Source organism: Pelodiscus sinensis, chromosome 12 (assembly GCF_049634645.1).
Source record: "Pelodiscus sinensis isolate JC-2024 chromosome 12, ASM4963464v1, whole genome shotgun sequence".
NCBI classification, from domain to species: domain Eukaryota; kingdom Metazoa; phylum Chordata; order Testudines; family Trionychidae; genus Pelodiscus; species Pelodiscus sinensis.
Window position 1 is genome coordinate 13,438,069 of NC_134722.1, and position 13,754 is coordinate 13,451,822.

Genomic DNA, 13,754 nt, shown 5'->3' on the forward strand with positions numbered 1-13,754 from the left:
ATAAAACACATTTAATGTATGTCTATTTACCTACTGTGTTTTCTGACACTAGAAGCCCATTCATAATGCTATGGAATAGTTGTTAACCTATGGCAATAATCTGGCATTGGGTTGAAGTTGCAGCCTGCCTGCTTTGGGTTCTAAGTGAACTTAAGGATTGGATTTTGCAAAGCATACTCCAACTCTATGCTTTTTAACATTAGTTAGAGGTAAACCAAGCCCTAAGCCTTTGTTTTGTGAAATGAGCCCACCCATCTCCTCAATGGCAATGTGTGATTCAGAGCTTCAATTTAATTATACTCTCTGAGACAAAGGATTAATGGACACAAATCAGAAGTCAGGAATGGTAACACAGAAACATGTAGGGGTCCATTTTAACCAGCCTGGTCAGTCAATCACAGTTTTAAAAGTAGCCATTCTTCTACAAAGCAATTTTATTACCCAATTACAGACGGAGCCTGTTGAACTGGAATTTGACACCATCAGTTTGAGTTTGAATAAAGATATTAACTGGTTAACACACTACAAAGACAATTTTCCATGCCTTTGATATGTGCATTTATACATGAACAGCAATAAATGGAACACATCCGGCCTGACTCAATTAGCATCTTTACTGGTCCTAGAATTGAAAGGTAACTGTTTTTCTTGTTACATACACACCGGATTTTGTAATTTCCACCCAAAATCATCTGATGAAATGGGTTTTACCCATGAAAGAAAGTGACATATTTGTTAAACTCTAAGGTGTCACAGGAGAGCTCTTTGTTTTTAATGTTACAGACTAACAAGGTTATCCTTCTGAGACGTCATGCAAAATGTTTATGAATGTACACTTTTATACAATGTTAAACTGAAGTGCTAACTAAAATATTTTATATTAATCTTTTTTGCCATTTTTGTCTTCGATATTCTCTCTCCCATGTTAACATTTCTGCATCATATAGGTTATAAATGCTTGATCCTGCCAGGAGTACAGGGGACTGGATTTAATGACCTCTCAAGATTCCTTCCAGTTCCATGAGTCTACGAGATACAAATTACATAAGAATTTTGCAGAGGAAATTTATGTTAAGAGTAATGATAAATGCAGAGTAATATGATGTATGCCATTTAATAGTGGGTATATGGTCACTGTCAAAAGTGCTTTCACCATGGGGAAGGTATTCATATTCAAAAAATTTTAAACAATGTTTAAAAGCTTATATTCTTTCAGGCATTTATCATGCTGTTAATTAGGGGAGCCAAGCACATATGGATATTAACAGGATCATTTGCTAAATAAAATTTTTTTAAAACAACCTTCACTGAAAATAAATAGCTGTTATTTCTGCCAATCTGAGAGGTGCTTTGTAACATCTAAAAAACCCACAATTTTCTGGATAGGAATTTTTGCAGGAATGAAAAGTCGAAAGAGGCAAAACTTTTGAGATGTGAGACCCTAATTCTGTTTTAGATTACAGCTAGAAATAATTTACTTCACATCTGAAAACCTGATTTGCTCAGAATTTTAGAACAATTTGCTAAAATTTCATTTGACATATTGCTGTCTGACGACAGGCTCAGTGGAGGACGTGCACGCACATGCACACGCACACACACACATGCACACACACACAGAGATGAACTAGGGAAACTATTCAGAGGAGTGCCCCAAAGGTTGGTGTTCAGATTGCTGTAGTTTCTAATCTAGATAAATGACCTAGTCACAAAAGAAACTGCAAACTAGCTATATTTGCTGACTTTGCACCGTTAGTGGGGATAGTGAAACATGCAGGAAGCAAAACCAAAAAACAAATAAACCCCACCCCAGCCCTGCTACACACAACTATTAGGATTTGGATCTGCTATATTACTTGGCTGATGCATGATAAATGAAATTAACATTGACAAATGCAGAGTATTGCACATTTGGTATATGTTTACCCTAAACCAATGAATACGATTGATCTAGAACAGTGGTTCCGAAATAGAGCTCCACGGAACCCCAGGGTTCTGCGAAATGAAAGAACCCAATCACTCCTTTCCCCTCCCTCCCCCCAAGCCAGTCTTAGGGGCAAGCGAGCTAGGCGGACGCCCATGGCTCTCATTTTCAAGGGGCCGCCGCAGTCTCAAAGGTGGGCCAGTATTCTTTTTGGGGGGTTTTTTTTTTTGGTCTACCAGTTTCCCCCAGCGTTTTTTTTAAAGGGTTCCATGGCCAAATAAAATTGGGAAACACTGATGTAGAGCAAAGGGATTCATAGAGGACTTTAGGATAATGGTGAACTCTTTATTTAAAAAAACCCCCTCACAAATCAAACAATTGGGCCAGAAACAACCACAAACACTTGTACTATATATTATTATACCTAGAATGGAAAAGCATGCCCACTATAGTAAGGATGGGATTATCCAATTCTCTGGCAAAACCCAGCTAGAATATTGTGTCACCACCTTATAAAGGGATATTAATATAGCATTTGAAAAGGCATTAAGAAAAGTAGGGAAGCTGATTCATGGATTAAAAAGTATGAGCTTATAGGACCTAAATTCACACAGCTTAGAAAGAAGATATTTAAACAAAAATTATTTGAAGAGTGTGTGTGTGTATGTGTGTGTTACACACACAAAACTGAAAGTAGATGTCAATTTGACTTACTTTAAGTATATGTGAGAAGACATTAAAGGAAGCTAAAAAATGCTTATTTAAATACATATTAGAAAGTCCCTTGGATACAATGCAAGGGACCAGAACCTGCCTCTAGTCAAATTGTGCAGTACTATAACTCCAAAGGTAGGTCCACTGAAGTTAATGGACATAGGGAAAGATACCATTCAGCATAAGGTTAACAAAATATGGCCCATGCAACCTTCTATGGAGGAAAGGAAAGAAAAACAATGCATTAATTCAAATGCTAATTAAGTGTTGCCCAGAAATTCCCTTGTGCACTGGGAAGAACACAACTGCTATGCTACTGTCAGAGTTGTAGCATAGTCTGACTTGTAACACCGGTCAGTGAACAGAAACTGGGAGGTCATGGCTTTGTGCTTTCTCCTAACCCCACAGCACTCTTGTTACTGCCTCCTTGTGGGTACCATGCACCCGGAAGTGATCAACTCAAAAGAAGCCCTGAGCTCCCCCAAACACAGGGGAAACAATTCTGAGTGATCTTTACACAGGCGTCACAAAAAGGAGGCTCTATTAAGGTTGTCAACAGTCTGTATGCAGAAAACCAAACACCTTTACCGGGCTCCCTGCTCCACTGTTCCCAAGGCCCTGCCTCTATCCCACCCTATCTAAGAGGCCCTGCTCCATCCTCTTCATCCCCCGTCCTTTCATCATTCACTTTTCCCCACCCTTTGATCACTTGCTCATTTTCAGGGTGAGAGCTTTGGGCTAGGGCCAGAAATGAGGAGTTTGGAGTGTGAGAGGGGACTCTGGGATGGGTATAGGGTGAGGGAGAGGGGTATGTGCTTGGGCTGATGGCATGTGCTCCATGGTAAGGCTAGAAATTAGGGGTTCAGGGTGGGGCAGTCTCTGGGCTGGGGCAAGGGGTTGGAATGTGGAGGGGAGAGGGCTCCAGCTGGGGATGCAGGCTTTGGGTTGGGCATGATGGGTATGGAATGTGGGTTCCATGGGGGGACTAAGGGATTCAAAATGTGGGAGGGGATGCAGGTTCTATAACAGAGTTGAGTGCAGGAGTGGCCCGAGGGCTGAAGAAGAGGGTTGGGGCACAAGAGGGGAGGAGGAGTGCAGGCTCTGATGGTGCAGGCAGCTCCAGGAAGCAGCCAGTGTTTCCCTGCAGCTCTGGAGCAAAAGGCACAGCTATGAGACTCTGCATGGCGCCCGCAGGTGCTGACCCTGCATCTCCCATTGGTTATGGTCTCCAGCCAATAGGAGTCGCAGAGCCAACACTTGGTACGAGGGCAGTGTGTGGAGCCTCTGTGGCCACCTCCTGCTTAGGAGCTGGAGGGAAATGCTGGCCACATCCAGATTGGGAGCCACATGGAGCCAGGACAGATAGAGAACCTGCTTTAGCTCCACTGTACTGCCAACCAGACTTCGAATGGACCAGTTAGCAATGCTGACCAGAGACACCAGACTCCCTTTTTGATTGGGCAGTCCAGTCTAAAACCAGATGTTAGGCAACCATAGGCCCTTCACTTCTTTTTCTTACTTCTTGCCCACATGACTGCTAGTAAGAATTTAGGCCAAAGTGAATCCCTATCTGCTAAAATAAAAGATTGCAGCTTCAGCCCTATTCTTTCCTTTTAGCCATATGTTTTCAACATTAAGGATTATGCATTTTAATGCCACTGGAGAGCAACATATTTATGTTTTCAAGACACTGCTTTACATCAAAACTTCAGAAAATGTATTTTTTCTCCCTGAGAATTACATGTTTGTGTCAGCAACCAGCAGGAATCCATTTATGCTGTAGAATTACCACCTCCTGGAGGTGAAAAATGGGATAAAAGCAGGAGGAGAGTTTTCTTCTCAAAAGTCAAGGCTACCTTGTGAGGAATAAAAGAGGAGGAACAGAAGGAAACTGCAGCCAAGGGACAGCTAAGAAATTTGCTATTGGGTAAAGACTTGATGATAAATAACTGAGAACAGCTTTCTGCTGAAATCTCACCGTGCAACGAAATAGCAAAAGCAGTAAAGATTTTAAAGCAAAGCATATTCTGTTGTGTTTTGAGGGATACAAAACAGTGCATGGAAAATTAATAATTCCAGGACCAAATATACTGCCAAGGGGCAAAAGCTAGTGAAGTCAATGGATTTGTACCACTTGATGGGAAATTGTCAGTCAGTCTCTATAGCATGTAACAATTCACATAAATATGAGCAGATATGGCTAGAAGAGATATGGCAAGATGAAAGACATGATCAGATATGTACAATGTTTCTTCCTATGTGAAATAAAATGCCTTTAAGGAGAAAAGAGGATAAATAATCACAATGTTTGAAACATTATTAGACAGAACTTTTTAATCCATGAAATACAATGTACAAAAACTGTGCATAAAAAAAATTGCCATGAAGACACGAGATGATGAAAAAGTGTGTATATTTAATTACTCCTATGTGAAAAGAAAATGACTTCCTGATATTGTGAGGTTTTCCCCCCAATCAAAAATGTAATATATATCTCTACATAAGTGGGAAACAAAACATGCTAAATATTGTGTAAATATACTGTACAGCCATAACAAAAACCATGATTCACTTTTTTAGTCAACTGCTGAAAGATTTTGCAAAATAATTCTCCATTGGGCTTTTTCATTAAAGTCTACACTATATTTCTATCATCAAATCACTGAATATAAAGACGCTTTAATAGACGCAACATTAACTATGATGCACTGAACATGGTACTATAGCATAAAATTGTAATATTTCTTTTGTGTATAAAGTACAGCATTGCACAGGTAGTATGCACGGACAGTCACAAATCCCCAGCATTCATAGAATCATAGAATAATAGGACTGGAAGGGACCTCAAGAGGTCATCGAGTCCAGCCCCCCGCCCTCAAGGCAGGACCAAGATCCACCTACACCATTCCTGACAGATGTCTATCTAACCTGTTCTTAAATATCTCCAGAGAGGGAGATTCCACCACCTCCCTTGGCAATTTATTCCAATATTTGACCACCCTGACAGTTAGGAATTTTTTCCTAATGTCCAATCTAAACCTCCCCTGCTGCACTTTAAGCCCATTACTCCTTGTCCTGTCCTCAGAAACCAAGAGGAACAAATTTTCTCCTTCCTCCTTGTGACACCCTTTTAGATATTTGAAAACCGCTATCATGTCCCCCCTTAATCTTCTTTTTTCCAAACTAAACAAGCCCAGTTCATGAAGCCTGGCTTCATAGGTCATGTTCTCTAGACCTTTAATCATTCTTGTCGCTCTTCTCTGTACCCTTTCCAATTTCTCCACATCTTTCTTGAAATGTGGTGCCCAGAACTGGACACAGTACTCCAACTGAGGCCTAACTAGTGCAGAGTAGAGTGGCAGAATGACTTCACGAGTTTTGCTTACAACACACCTGTTGATACAACCTACAATCATATTTGCTTTTTTTGCAACAGCATCACACTGTTGACTCATATTCAACTTGTGGTCCACTATGACCCCTAGATCCCTTTCCGCCATGCTCCTTCCTAGACAGTCGCTTCCCATCTTGTATGTATGGAACTGATTGTTCCTTCCTAAGTGGAGCACTTTGCATTTCTCTTTATTAAACCTCATCCTGTTTACCTCTGACCATTTCTCTAACTTGCTAAGGTCATTTTGAATTATGTCCCTATCCTCCAAAGAAGTCGCAACCCCACCCAGTTTGGTATCATCTGCAAACTTAATAAGCGTACTCTCTATCCCAATATCTACATCATTGATGAAGATATTGAACAGTACGGGTCCCAAAACAGACCCTTGAGGAACTCCACTTGTTATCCCTTTCCAGCAGGATTTAGAACCGTTAACAACAACTCTCTGACTACGGTTATCCAGCCAATTATGCACCCACCTTATCGTGGCCCTATCTAAGTTATATTTGCCTAGTTTATCAATAAGAATATCATGCGAGACCGTATCATTATACTAAGATAACAGAGTACTTGTCTTTTTCGTTGTTGTTGTTCTTATGCTGAAATTTATCTTTTTTTTTTAAAAAAAAAATAGACTCCAGTTTTCCTGCATATGATGTCATAATGGCATTATTCCTGCTGGAAAAGATAATCTGCTTTACACTATTCTCTTTTTCTAAACACAGCCATTTCCCAGAAACAAGTTGTATACACATCAGACTAAAAATAAGTTGTAAAGAATTGTCAGTTTGAGAAAAGTGCCTTTATAGATATCCAATGTTTTTTCTTCCCTTTGTTTATACGTGTTGAAAAACCTGTTATGCTCTCAATCAGGCCTAGAACTAAATCAACGGAACCGCATACAAAAGAAAGGGCTCATGTGAATGGATCTCTTACTGGCATCTGAGCCTTAAGAAGAAATGGTTATGTATACATACAATACGATATAATAATTTTTCCATTACGTATCTTTTTAACAGTATTCGGTATAATGTTAATACTAACATTATTCTTATCCTGTTACACCATAATAAACATTCTTTTCCTGCAAAAGCGGCGAGGAGTCCTGTGGCACTTTAGAGACTAACCGAAGTGGTGGAGCATAAGCTTTCATGGGCAAAGACCCACTTCATGAAATGCATGTGAGTCTTTGCCCACGAAAGCTTATGCTCCACCACTTCGGTTAGTCTATAAGGTGCCACAGGACTCTTCGCCGCTTTTGCAGCTTCAGACTAACACGGCTACCCCTCTGATTCTTTTCCTGGTATATCCATCTTACATTCAGCAGAAGAAACATGATTATAAGCTTGCCCAGGCTGAAGTACAATGAAGAATTAGAGTCCTTAAAAACAACCGGTGGAGAGATAGGTTTATGACAACTCCAATAAGTGAATGAGTTTTTCAACACTTGTAGGGCAATTTATGGACATTCAAAACAGGGTGTCACTCTCCTATGATCAGCAGATGGGACATCACTTCCGAAGACCAAGGATGGCATCAGTAGCTGGTGGCAGGAACACTTGAACCACCTGTTCAACCATGATGCAACTGCTGACAACAGGCTATCCAATAAGTTTCTGGACTGCAACCCAGCAGCACCCCAGCTGCTCTACCCCAGATGTCCCCAAGTCAGCTGCTGCTGAAACTGATCAGCGGCTGATTCAGTTCATTGGCTGAAGGAGGACCAATGGATTCTTAAAGAACCCCCAAAATTCTAGTTTTGAATAACTGTGAGTAGCAGTTCTCTAAGCTAGGAAATTGTGTATTATACCCACCAAGGCTTTTGTAAACAGCACTCTAAGCATTACACTTTGGGGTTATTCTGAGTTATTCTGGGTCCCCTCATCCCAAATTATTTATTTTAAACATAATTTTTCTGTGCTCTTTCTGACCCTCAAGGATCAAATTTTAAAGGCCAACAAAACCAGCTGAGATATGCAAAAATTACTGCACCCTATTTGTTCACGTCCATGTGCCATGCACATATGCACTCACACACGCTTCTGTGACTGTTCTGTCATCTGCCTTCAAAACCATACCCTCTTCACCAAATCCCCAAAATAAACCCTGAAATGGAAAGGCTAAAAGATGTGAAAGGGCATATCTGATTTTGTCTCTGTTAGAATAAGCTCTTCCCTGGGAAGAGTTGGCACCATTCAATTCAGGCTGAACATTCCTGTCACGAGTGATAAAACATTCTACGGAGAGCCAAGGGGCTGTATTCCACATCGCTATGCTTTTGATCCAGATGAATCAGGTTATATAGTCACTGTTATTAATTAGAAACAGTGTTGAAGTAAAAACATTTTAAATAAACCTAGAGATTGAATTTTAAAGCTGTCATTTTTTACATGGCCTCATGATTCAAGGATTAATGGACCTTAACACAGCCATAAAACACCAAGGCCTTCTTCTAGTTTAGAAGAATAAGAATAGTTTTATTTCTGCTTCAGTATGCCAGCCTTACATTCATTTTGTGTCACTGGGCACTGTAAACACTTTTAAGTATTTTGACATTGTGGAATAAGATGCTGCTAATCTGTTTCCTGCCTGACCTTCATCAGTTCTAAGCATGCTACCATTCATAGGAAAATCCTAGAAAAAACAGCAAGGGCTTAGTGGAAAAAAAATGTGTGTAACATAAAAGTAGAATAATGTTTAGAGTGTTCAAATTGCCTTTTTTATAATAAGGGAGTCAGAGTATCATTTTGTTTTCCCTATCTTTTCATCAATTTATTTTACTAACACTTTCATTCCCCTTTAAAACAAAAATATCTATGCAACACAAGATATTCACAGGATGCCTGGAGATAATTAGGACTTGAAACTTTTCTGAATCCAAAGTTGAATTTCTAAATTGGGTGAAGAGGTATATAGTGATTTTGCAGGATGCAGACAAGATGTAGTAATTATTATTGTTTTAACAAAAACTATACTACTCATAGGTTTTAAAAACTATGAAATATATTCAGTAGCTCAATTAAGACCCATAATGGACACTGACAGGGTTGTGATATACTAGCTCTCAGGTCATGCAGATGTAACACTTTGTTATTATTATAGGGGGATACAGAATTAAATCGGGACACACATAAATTATAAAAAGGAAAGGAGAAAAAATTAATTTTGTTGTACTTCACCTGAGTAGAGGCTCCGTGCTGTAAGGGTCACAACAAGAGCTGGAGACCAAGAAGATCTTGAGTTCTAAGTCTTTTTCTAATATACAATTTATTGCAGTGACCTTGAACAAGTTGCTTGACCACTCTATTCCTCAGTTAGAAAAGCTGGAAAACTGGATAAAGAGCACAACCTCACTTACATCAATCAAAATTAGCATGTGAAATCAGCCAGCTTTGATACATAAAGTACCTAAATTCTTTTTTCCACTGTTTTCTAGTATATATAACCCACTCTGTCTTTCACCTGTTTTAAACTGAAATGCACCCATTAAAGTGAGCTCCATTTCACAAATTATTTGGATTGATTTCTCGTCTAAGGGTTTTACTGAGCTTAATTATTTCAAATGTCACTTGGATGCTCTCTTATTTTTCTAATTTCTTGAAGTACAAAAGGAGAACTCCAAAATAAAGGGAAATGGGGATACAGTAGGGAGGCTATACACCTAGTAGAATAATATTCCAGGGATTTTTAATAACCAAAAGTATGCAGGACCTCAAATTTATCACCAGATGCATGTTTGTTATGAAAAATTTTACTTTGAACACTGTTACTGGCTCAGAAATGCAGATTAATTGGATTGTTAGTAAGAGGTACATAATAAGTACTTCTGACATTCATATTTCAAAGGAATTTAATTCTAATAATCACAAAAATCAGGTTTATTATGAGTATAAACACACATGATGTGTTTAAAAGCAATTTAGTGCTGATGGGTCTTATTTTTCCCCCTGAAAACCTATGTTATCAAGGTAACTTTTGCCATAAACAGCATTTTAAAATTATCACATAAAAACTATCAAGCACTAAATTAGAAAAAAAACAGAATTTTGAAAGTGATAGTTAAATTTATGAAGCAATTCTGTGAGGCTTGTTGCTTGGCATGCAAGCAAATTCTGGAATGTGTATTTGACATGCAGGTGAATCTGTCTACATAGTGTTAAAAGCCAAGGGAAAGGATGAAATCAACAAAGGCTATGAAATTACAGCCATGTGTAGAACACATGTTCTTTGGACTTAAGCTTGTTTGCATGACTAATAGAGATAATATTAAAAGTCTTTGCTCATTTTTTTTGGCTCAGTGCCTCTTTCGCTACCTCCAAGAGCTGTTAATTTTGTTCACTGCTGAGCAAAAGTCAAAGTCAGAGTCTAAACAGCTTGTAATGAGTTTTCAATGGCCCATCTCACTGAAATTGAGGGCAAAGGAGCAGTAGACTTAGACACTGTCAGCCCTCTGAATTTATTATTGAGCGTGCAATGTGTTCTGTAAAAAATACACACAGGAGGGGCTGAGAATTCTGTAGGATTTATATGAAGCACCTTAACAAAGATGTATATTACTTATTTAAATACCTCGACAATATTGATAAACCCAGAGAATCAACTGTAATGTAGCTCGATTAATGGTGCAATTGGTGGTGTCGTGCTTTGCAATAATCTTATTTAGCAGCAGCTTAGTCCTTGAAGTTTAAATTCCATCCCTGGAAATATGATGAGCACCTCAGTAAGTACCTTCAACTCAATTCCCAGTTCAGTCAGTAGGAGTTGAGTGCAGGGTTATTGTAGCCTGGGATATTAGAGACACAAGGCGGTGCGGGAGGAGGGGGGGAAATAATATTTTTGATTGGACCAACTTCTGTCTATGCAAGCTTCTCTCTCTCACCAATAGAAGTCGATCAAATAAAAGATATTACCTCACCCACCTCCTGTCTCTAGTTGGACTTGAGGACACTCAGCACTGTTCACGAGTCAATCAGAATGTAAGTCCTTAAATCCTGCACTTTATTGAGTGGAGAAAAAAGCACACGATTTACAGCCATTCTGCTTACATTTGTGAGTTTGTCAGATGTCATAAGCTGCTGTAGTCCATATTGGGGAGGGCAGGGGAGGAATGGGGTAGATCTCCAAAGAATATCCACATTTGTGCAGGAAGTGTTAATTCAATTTGTAGCATTTTCCCCTCTGACTATTATTTAACTGATCACTTTTCGTAACATCTGCAAAAATTATATGTTCTGTATTTCTACCTTTCCTTCTAATTTTTATTTTAAATACTGCAAGAACATTTCTAAAATTGGTCAGAGGTATGAGACATGTTTAGAACAGCTTTAACTGGCTTTCATCTCAGATGGTCTGAAAATCTTTCCAATGGTGTCTCATCTCACTTGTGTCATTTGACTTTTAACTATATATCACACATACTTCATAGTGGGACTTTTGGTGGTGTTTTTTGGTATTTTTTTTTATACTGTACATTAGCCCCTTCTAACACAAAGGTAGTTATATTGGCAATAGTACAGATGGAATTTTAAAATGAAAATGTTTTTTATTTCATGTCATTAAGCCATCTCCAAAAGATGTGCTTGCTTAATAAACTGCCACTGTTAGTTTCTTCTATTCTTCTATTCTAAGAAAAAATATGTTTTTGCTCAGGGCTTCCATTCATAAATGTATCCTAAGATTTGTGCTGCTCTGTTGATTGAGATTTTCTCTAATAGACTCAAAGACAGTACTACTTTCAGTCCTTTTCAAGCTGACCGCCAATTCTACGCACCCACTTTTTTCTATAAGTTGTGTAAATGAGCACATACAAAATGGGAGTGCCAGGAAATAAACTAGTGGCCACGTAAGCAAATCTGGCCACAAATGCAACGTCATTTAACATTTTATTTTATTTTCCAGTGCATTTCAGTTAGATGCCACATATAGTGATCAGCAAGGTCCAAGGTTGCACAGTCAGTAAGTAGCTCAGCCCAGATTATTACCCCCAAATCTTCCTAGCTCCCACACATTTAAACAACCCATTGTGCCCAGTCTCCTTCAAGTAAAGTGCAGTACAAAGATTGTCATTTGCTCACTATTGTGATATGACTATTCTCTGTTCTTTACAAAAAGTAGAGAGAAGGAAAGAGAAGGTCTTGAACTCCTACACAATGTATTACATATCCGGTGGGCGAGGTTGTGGGGGAGAGATTGAAATGTCTTTAAATAAAACTGGAAGTATTTAAAAATACTAAGATCAGAGGCAAAATTTGTGCCATGACATTAAACACTGCACACAAGTACAGGAAAAGAATGGTGGGCAGTCAGAAATACAAAGGCAAGAAATCACATGACTTATAGTAACTTCATGGGAATAAATGTAACTCCTTTATATTCAGTATTATTGACAGGCATTATGTTCAAATCACTGATATTTTAAATGCATATGAATGGGAAATCTACATCACATGCTACTGAATATACTATGGAAATATTAGTACATTTAGTGCAAGTGAGTAGAGAGAATATGTAATAGCAAATATAAAAGTATCTGCAAAAGGAACTAAAAAACCGTAAGAAGAAGAGAGATGAAAAATGGTGTATAATGTTGCTAATATTTGCCAGATAGTCTATGTATTCATTTGCAAATCCTTTAAACTCTGCAAGCAATACTCTTAACATAAGATACGCCAAGAGTATTTTAAATTAAAATTATTTTACTGGTGAAAATAACCCAAACGGTAGTGCCAAATAAAAGGGGCAATACTGTACAACAAGAATGTCATATTTCGCCTTAGTGATAGAAATGTAGCCGTGTTAGTCGGGTGTAGCTGAAACAAAATACAGGACTATGTAGCACTTTAAAGACTAACAAGACTATTTGATCTGAGGAAGTGGGTCTGGCCCATGAAAGCTCATCATCTAATAAACCATCTTGTTAGTCTTTAAAGTGATACTTAGTCCTGTATTATATTTCTTCTTTTTTGCATATGCAACACATAATAGGTTGAATATACAGGGCATATGACATTTCAAATAGGTTCCTGAATGAATAGTACTTCAGAAAGTTGCATGTGTCATCACATATAATAGAAGACATATTATAGAATAGAACCCTATGCATTAGAAAGGATAGGTCCTCTAGGTCGCCTTTACAATTTTATCATCATATAAAATGCTTTCAACAATTGCCATAATCTGACCAGGCAAGCAATTCCAGTTTTCCAGTTTCTGTTTACATTCGTTCTCATCCTTAGTATTGTCAAAAGGACTTCAGTGCCTTGTGTACAGCATTTAGTAGTGAGAGTAGGGAACAGCAAGCCATTTCAGTAACAGTGATATGTACAGGTTGAAGCTCTCTAGTGTGGCACACTCCAGTCCAGCAACATGCCTGATTGGCATGATTTGAGTTAGTCAGATGTCTACGTATCATGGGTGTGGCCAAGCTTCCCACAGTCTCATAAAGTTTGTTTACAGCCACAAGTCCAGTGTTCTGTGCTGTTATTTAGCTTTAATTTACCCCTAAATGTTTTCCAAGAGCCCAGTAAGTAGTGTAAGTGTTCATAATGCTGCTAGGCAATATTCACTTCCTATGGACTAGCAAATTCTCTGGTTCAGCCCTGGTCAGGTCCCAAGGGTGCCGGACTAGAGACTTTCAACCTGTACATCCTCCATACGGACACTAATTTGGATTGTACAGTCTGGTTCACAATTTTATCTGTTCCTCAGATATACTAAGGGACA

At 38.7% G+C, this 13,754-nt stretch overlaps 1 protein-coding gene across 4 annotated transcripts in view; it reads right to left on the bottom strand.

The window, feature by feature from the left end:
• Positions 1-13,754, bottom strand: part of WWOX (WW domain containing oxidoreductase) — a 789,098-nt gene that overhangs the window by 301,627 nt on the left and 473,717 nt on the right. The window contains exon 9 of one of the 4 annotated variants that reach the window (XM_075940022.1): positions 575-1,026. The exons of the other annotated variants lie outside the window; for them this stretch is intronic. Within the exon in view, the coding sequence (XP_075796137.1) occupies positions 949-1,026 (78 nt within the window). The 3' untranslated portion in view covers positions 575-948. Of the gene's footprint in view, positions 1-574; positions 1,027-13,754 lie in introns of those variants that run through there. 4 annotated transcript variants of the gene reach the window in all.